The following is an 8894-nucleotide window of genomic DNA, read 5'->3' as shown; positions in this document are numbered from 1 at the left end:
ATTTATGCAAACATTTTTGTTTATTTTAAAATAATTTTCCTAATTTTAGTTCAAAATTATTCTCCACACGAATTTTTAATTTTTTTTTTATGAAAATAATTCGTGAATAATATTATACCTTTTCTTAAATTTTACAAAAATGTTGTAGTTTTAATTAATGACAATGTAATTAATATCATTATGTTTAATTTCGCTAAAATTTAAGAAAAAAGTATTAGGAAAGGCTTTCGTACTTTCGTAAAAATAGAAAAGGGTTTTATTAAAAAATATTTCGTATTATACACGAAATTTTTGTAAATATTACGAAAATAGAAGTTACGAAATTTTTTTTCGTAAAGTTTAGCATGGATTATTTTCAGTGTAGAACTCAACTAGAACCAGACATAGCATAAATATGGTTAAACTAAATTTCAAGAAAATATTTAAAAATTCATGAATTTAATTTTTCTTAATTAATTTTTTCACTCCTTTTTTTCAATGTGTTAAATAAGAAGTACATAGTTTAAAATGAAATGAAATATAGCATGAGATTAATGTAGCATGTGATAATAAAATCATTTAAACGTTAATTGAATATTAATTTTCTTTCTTTTCATTTTCATCATTATTTTTTTTATGAAAAAGAATAAATTAAATTTTAATTTATTCATATGAGCAAAAAAAAAATTCATTGCCATAAACGTGTTTTACAACAAAAAATAAAACATTTTGATGTTTAACGATTGAGTTTAAAGTCAATGTTGTTTACACTTGTTATAAACAAATTCGTTAAAAATATGTACAATACAGCGTGAGATCTGTTAAGTTGGGGGAAGGGTAAGGAGGCATATGATGGGGGGTGTATATAGACTAAAATGTGCAAAATGTTGTGAATTGAACCTAAATTTATCAGTTAACGCCTTATAATAAAAAGAAAGAAAATAAAAAAAAGGATGAATGACCTGATTATAAAATCATTAAGAAAATAATTTAAATTTTAGGTCATTTTTATTTTTAAACTGCAATACATATTTCTTTTATTCTCAAAACTTTTGTTTTAATTAACTTTTTTTTGTAATGTTATTTAAAATAAATTTAACTTTTTCTGCCAAATATTGTAACAATTAATCATTTAGTTCTGTTTGTATGCAAATGTTTAGCAGACTTTTGTTTTATAGAAATTGACAATCAGTTGTCATTTGGCTTTTAGCCACTTTTTATTAGTTTCTATCAATATTGATTTGTTAAAGTGGGTTTGTTCTTTTCGATTGTTGCATTTTTTTCATCTCCCATATAAACAAATATTCAAAAATCTGTTTAACAAGTGTTCAAAAAATATTGTTAAAAGTCGTCTGAATGCCAATAAAAATAAATCATGAAGTAATTTGTTTATTTTCTAAAGATTTACCTTTGGCGCAAGGTAAAGTCTTGGCAGTTATACATAAAACAACACAGGACACGCCCCTAATTTTATTGAGGGTCATTCGATGATAAACTAGCCTTAGTCTAGACTACAGACTAGACTATAGTCCAAACTAGACACTGATTTATAGACTATAGTCTGTACTACAATATATAAAGTGGGATATAATCTTCAGACTAGACTATAGTCTAGATTATAGACTATATAGACTAGACTATAGACTAGACTATAGACTAGACTATAGACTAGACTATAGACTAGACTAGACTATAGACTTAGACTAGACTATAGACTAGACTATAGACTAGACTATAGACTAGACTATAGACTAGACTATAGACTAGACTATAGACTAGACTATAGACTAGACTATAGACTAGACTATAGACTCGACTATAGACTAGACTATAGACTAGAATATAGACTAGACTATGACTAGACTATAGACTAGACTAGAGACTAGACTATAGACTAGACTATAGACTATACTATAGGACTATAGACTAGACTATCGACTAGACTATAGACTAACTATAGACTAAGAGACTAGACTATAGACTAGACTATAACTAGACTAGACTATAGACTAGACTATAGACTAGACTATAGACTAGACTATAGACTAGACTATAGACTAGACTATAGACTAGACTATAGACTAGACTATAGACTAGACTAGATAGACTAGACTATAGACTAGACTATAGACAGACTATAGACTAGACTATAGACTAGACTATAGACTAGACTATAGACTAGACTATAGACTAGACTATAGACTATAGACTAGACTATAGACTAGACTATAGACTAGACTATAGACTAGACTATAGACTAGACTATAGACTAGACTATAGACTAGACTATAGACTAGACTATAGACTAGACTATAGACTAGACTATAGACTAGACTATAGACTAGACTATAGACTAGACTATAGACTAGACTATAGACTAGACTATAGACTATAGACTATAGACTATAGACTAGACTATAGACTAGACTATAGACTAGACTATAGACTAGACTATAGACTAGACTATAGACTAGACTATAGAATATAGACGACTATAGACTAGACTATAGACTAGACTATAGACTAGACTATAGACTAGACTATAGACTAGACTATAGACTAGACTATAGACTAGACTATAGACTAGACTATAGACTAGACTATAGACTAGACTATAGACTAGACTATAGACTAGACTATAGACTAGACTATAGACTAGACTAGACTATAGACTAGACTATAGACTAGACTATAGACTAGACTATAGACTAGACTATAGACTAGACTATAGACTAGACTAGACACTATAGACTAGACTATAGACTAGACTATAGACTAGACTATAGACTAGACTATAGACTAGACTATAGACTAGACTATAGACTAGACTATAGACTAGACTATAGACTAGACTATAGACTAGACTATAGACTAGACTATAGACTAGACTATAGACTAGACTATAGACTAGACTATAGACTAGACTATAGACTAGACTATAGACTAGACTATAGACTAGACTATAGACTAGACTATAGACTAGACTATAGACTAGACTCTAGACTAGACTATAGACTAGACTATAGACTAGACTATAGACTAGACTATAGACTAGACTATAGACTAGACTATAGACTAGACTATAGACTAGACTATAGACTAGACTATAGACTAGACTATAGACTAGACTATAGACTAGACTATAGACTAGACTATAGACTAGACTATAGACTAGACTATAGACTAGACTATAGACTAGACTATACTACTATAGACTAGACTATAGACTAGGACTATAGACTAGATGTCCATGAATAAACAAATTTTTTTTCATAGTATAAAGTTCGTGTTGCTAAAACTAAATTTGCTCATTTATAGCTATAGCAATCAATATTATAAAATCTTTATTATAATTTTCTCTAATGCAAAACTAATAATTTTCCCCCAACATACATATACAAACATATCCAACTAAAATTCTACACATTTATTTAGATCAACTATTATAACTACATACATATTTAGTTTACAAATTATCATCTAAATGATAATTATACAATAAAATACTTATAAAAAATTATTTAAAATATCTATAATAGAATTTGTATGAAAAAATGCGAAATATAATAGCACAACAACAGTTAGATAGATTTCGAATATTTATTGTCATATGATAAAGATAAAATAGTAATGTGAAATAAAATTGAAATGAAATTATATGATACGATGATATGTACATATGTGTGTTATTTAGCAAAATCTAATAGTAAATTCAAAACCTTAAACTAAACTGATATGTTGTTAATTAATTTCAATTAGTATTTCAATACAAACGGATCGAATCGGATCATTCACATGTTTGTATGAGTTGTTTAAGTAGGAAAAAAACACATGAATGTATTACAAAAACAAAAATCTATTGCATATTTGTTTTGTGTATTTTGAGTTGTAGTAAAAATAGTTTAATATTTTGTTTTTGATTTTCATATTTTTTTTTTTTTAGCTATTGAACACATCCCATAATTCTGACCACAAATAAATATTTTGTCTTGTATTCATTGCTAGTAATTTATATGCATATGTATGTATGTCTATTATTCGAGATCAGATATATTGTTTGTATATAAAAAGGGTAATGCAAATTGTTATTATTTTTTTTTAACTCATAATATTGTTGTTTCTGTGGCTGTTAATAGACTAATAAATAAATATATTTTGTATATATTTAAACACGAGTTAATATTACACAATACCACAAAAAAATAATGATCTTTAATAACAACACTTGTAAACAAATGTAGATCGTTAGAGAATGAGAATTATTGAGAACGCTAAGTTCTGATCATATGATATGTATTCTCTTCTAATAGCTCGAGAGAATGTATGTTTAACATAATTGAAAAAGAAAACAATATCAATATTCAGATTTATCCGAAACAAATCGGATACTCTGTACTTAGTGTAGTCTGTAGCCTGGACTACAGAGCCTGCAACCTGGGAAATAGTCTGTCCAGACTATATAATTAACTTATATTAAATATAGTCTGGCCTATATTTTCGACTATAATCTGGTCTGTAGTCTAGTCTAGTCTATAGTCTAGTCTATAGTCTAGTCTATAGTCTAGTCTATAGTCTAGTCTATAGTCTAGTCTATAGTATAGTCTATAGTCTAGTCTATAGTCTAGTCTATAGTCTAGTCTATAGTCTAGTCTATAGTCTAGTCTATAGTCTAGTCTATAGTCTAGTCTATAGTCTAGTCTATAGTCTAGTCTATAGTCTAGTCTATAGTCTAGTCTATTCTATAGTCTAGTCTATAGTCTAGTCTATAGTCTAGTCTATAGTCTAGTCTAGAGTCTATTCTATAGTATAGTCTATAGTCTAGTCTATAGTCTAGTCTACTAGTCTAGTCTTAGTCTAGTCTATAGTCTAGTCTATAGTCTAGTCTATAGTCTAGTCTATAGTCTAGTCTATAGTCTAGTCTATAGTTAGTCTATAGTCTAGTCTATAGTCTAGTCTATTAGTCTAGTCTATAGTCTAGTCTATAGTCTAGTCTATAGTTCTAGTCTATAGTCTAGTCTATGAGTCTAGTCTATAGTCTAGTCTATAGTCTAGTCTATAGTCTAGTCTATAGTCTAGGTCTCTAGTCTAGTCTATAGTCTAGTCTATAGTTCTAGTCTATAGTCTTGTCTATAATAAGGACTACGATCTGGCTTAAAGTTAATATATGTGAGTCTATAGTCCGGAATATAGTGTAGTCAATAGTCCGGACTATTGTGTAGTCTATAGTGTGGTCTTAGTCTAGTCTATAGACTGCACTATTCGATAGTTAGAACTATAACAAATCCTATAGTCTCGGCTATAGTCGAGAATATAGTCTAGACTATAACATTTTCCATACATATTTAGGACTATAATCTGGTCTATAATACATACTATAGTCTAGTCTATAATCTGAACAATAGTATAGTCGATAGTCTGGACTATAGTCTAGTCTATAGACTCCTCAAAATTATTTGTACTAGTAATTGGAAAACTCACCCATTAAACTTGATCAAAAAGAATATAAAGTGACTACTTACCTAGAAAGAAAAGAAGAAAAATTTAAATTAATTGAAAATAAACGTAAAAAATAAATATATAAAAAAATAAGTCTGAACTTTGAAATATATTCCAAAGAAATATTAAAATGTATTATATCTTATATATTTAATTTGAACATAATTTTAATATTCCCAATTTAATTTATTACAAAGGTGACCTATAAATTATTACAAAATTTCTCATTAAAAGCAAAAAAAAAAAAAAATAATAAAAAAACACAAATTTCTTTTAATATCTTTCAAATATTGACTGACCCAGTCTGTGCGATAATAATGGCGAAGGAGCAACAACAAAAACCAACATTACATCAAAAATACTTCTAATATGGAAACAAAAAATGAAAACAAAGTTTTTCGTATCCTTGAAATTTCTACTTCAATATGCCGCATCATCTTTAAAATGTATACAACAAAAAAGGAGGAAAAATAAACTAAACGAGAAAAACTACACCCACCACTTAAAATATGAATGAATGTGAAAAAATGTAAAGAATTAAAAGTTTATACTTATTATAATAGTATGTATTCAAAAGCGGACAGGAATGAAGAAATATGCAAGTATGTGTACCATAACCATTCAACTCAAATCTCATGAAAATTTAATGTAAAAAAGTTTTTTTCTTTCTAATTAAAGGTGCAAGGTGATTTCTTGTAAAATATGTCAATATGTTAAGAGAAAATTATTAATACTTATATCGGCTGCAAATCTTTTGATGTGTAATGTAAAATTTCAAAATATTGGTCTAATTGTACGTATTTATTATTTACAGAGAAATAGTTTCAAATCCGGAACTTTATACATAGGAGTGGTTCCGAATACATTTACAAACAAAACACAATTATTCAATTTATATTTAAAAATTTTTTACCACTAACTTATTCCATATGCCTGCCTTTAAAAAAATATTCATAATTTCTGTATCTTAATATTCTTTTTTTTATTTACAGCTGGAGGCACCTCTATTTATTTTTTAAGCATGTTTGGAAAAGGACATTCAAGAATGATTTCAATGGTTTTATACCCCTAACACTGTGCTGTAGACACTGCTGAGATGACAATAAAAGTCGCCGGTCTGGAAAGTGTATACTAAAATGAAAAGAAATTACGGTGCTTTGGAATAAAAGAGAAAATGTTATGCAGATTCAAGGATAAATTAAAATATTACATATTAACAGTAAAGAGTTACAAATTATAACACAAGGACCTTTAAATCTTAAAACTGAACTAGAAATGAATTGGAATTGAACTAGAACAAAACTAGAACCGAAATAAAACTGAACTAGAATGAATTGGAACTGAACTAGAACTGAACTAGAACTGAACTAGAACTGAACTAGAACTGAACTAGAACTGAACTAGAACTGAACTAGAACTGAACTAGAACTGAACTAGAACTGAACTAGAACTGAACTAGAACTGAACTAGAACTGAACTAGAACTGAACTAGAACTGAACTAGAACTGAACTAGAACTGAACTAGAACTGAACTAGAACTGAACTAGAACTGAACTAGAACTGAACTAGAACTGAACTAGAACTGAACTAGAACTGAACTAGAACTGAACTAGAACTGAACTAGAACTGAACTAGAACTGAACTAGAACTGAACTAGAACTGAACTAGAACTGAACTAGAACTGAACTAGAACTGAACTAGAACTGAACTAGAACTGAACTAGAACTGAACTAGAACTGAACTAGAACTGAACTAGAACTGAACTAGAACTGAACTAGAACTGAACTAGAACTGAACTAGAACTGAACTAGAACTGAACTAGAACTGAACTAGAACTGAACTAGAACTGAACTAGAACTAGAACTGAACTAGAATGAACTAGAACTGAACTAGAACTGAACTAGAACTGAACTAGAACTGAACTAGAACTGAACTAGAAAAGTTTTTAAACTTTTCAATGACGTTACTCCTTCACTTAATTGTCACTTTAACCACGTATTAAAAACAAATAACAATTTATGTAATGACCATGACAATAAAACCGCAAACATAACCACATTTATTTAAGGACACAAACCAAACTTACACATACATATACACTTTAACACACAGACACCCACAACCGCAAACAAAACACCAATACCAATACAAATATTTTCTAAAAAAAGCCAATTATCAGCCTTAGAAAATATCCTTCCGCAATTTAGTTAACATGAATCCTTTTTTCCATTTTCTAAACAAACATATTGATTGATGTAAACAAAATCAATACAAAACATCAACAATAGCAGGAATGAAAAGAAAAAATATAGACAACATAATGTTTTTATATAAACCATTATTGAAATAGAAAATTAATTCACACAAACATATTTATAAATCTATAAATGTATGTGTTAACTCTTTATGTTATTGCTTCAACCTGTTTTTTATAGAAAATATATTGAAAATTTTGTTTCCTTTAATTTAAACTTATATAATCTCTTTATATTCCAGCAAAAAAGTGAAAACTTTTTAAACACCACAAATGGCAGACAAGTGAAAAGTTTGTTGTTTTTTATTTTTTTTTTCTGTAGCTGCTGGTTTTGAGTGCTCATGATGATGACGACGATAAACAGATTGAATTACATAACAGAATCTCATACAGAGGCGGATACTGACAATAACATACACAGACATACACGAGAAAAGTATTCATATTATATACACAAATATTTAAACGAAAAGTGCTTGTGTTTGTTATAGGAATCCATGTAATTCCACAAAACAGACATCCTATATATAACAACGCCTCCTCCATAGGCATAAAAAGGCAGCACAAAATATCGTATATAAACACACACAAATTTGAACATGAATAGTATTTATTTGACCCACTGTTTGAATTGGTAGTTTTGTTTAGAAAATTTACAGTTATTTTTTTAAAATATTAGTTACAGAACATTGAAATATTTTTAAAATAAAAAGTTACACCCTCACTTATGGAATTGACTATATACCAGTCAATAGTAGTGACTACCAGTTTATAGTCTCGACTATACTCCAGTCCAATGGTTTGTCTATAAACTAGTCTAATCTGTAGTCTAGTCTAGTCTATAGTATAGTCTATAGTCTGATCTATAGTCTAGTCTATAGTAAAGTCTATAGTCTAATCTATAGTCTAGTCTATCGTATAGTCTATAGTATAATCTATAGTATAGTTTATAGTCTAGTCTATAGTCTAGTCTATAGTCTAGTCTATAGTCTAGTCTATAGTCTAGTCTATAGTCTAGTCTATAGTCTAGTCTATAGTCTAGTCTATAGTCTAGTCTATACTAATCTAGTCTATAGTCTAGTCTATAGTCTAGTCTATACTCTAGTCTATAGTCTAGTCTATAGTCTAGTCTATACTATTCTAGTCTATAGTCTAGTCTATAGTC

General features: G+C 28.5%; 1 protein-coding gene across 2 annotated transcripts in view; it reads right to left on the bottom strand.

Annotated features, from left to right (window-relative positions):
* Positions 1-5475: 5475 nt before the first annotated feature.
* LOC119607736 (transcription factor mef2A-like) overlaps positions 5476-8894 on the bottom strand; it is a 57487-nt gene continuing 54068 nt past the window's right edge. For both annotated transcript variants that reach the window (XM_037961824.1, XM_037961825.1), the window contains exon 6: positions 5476-5498. In XM_037961824.1, the coding sequence (XP_037817752.1) occupies positions 5491-5498 (8 nt within the window). In that variant the 3' untranslated portion in view covers positions 5476-5490. The remainder of the gene's footprint in view (positions 5499-8894) is intronic.

This window comes from Lucilia sericata, unplaced genomic scaffold, assembly GCF_015586225.1.
Source record: "Lucilia sericata isolate MDLA Ls3-8-SP2 unplaced genomic scaffold, ASM1558622v1 Contig000738F_arrow, whole genome shotgun sequence".
NCBI lineage: Eukaryota > Metazoa > Arthropoda > Insecta > Diptera > Calliphoridae > Lucilia > Lucilia sericata.
Note: the sequence above shows the minus strand (reverse complement) of the source record. Positions and strands in the feature narration are given on the sequence as shown.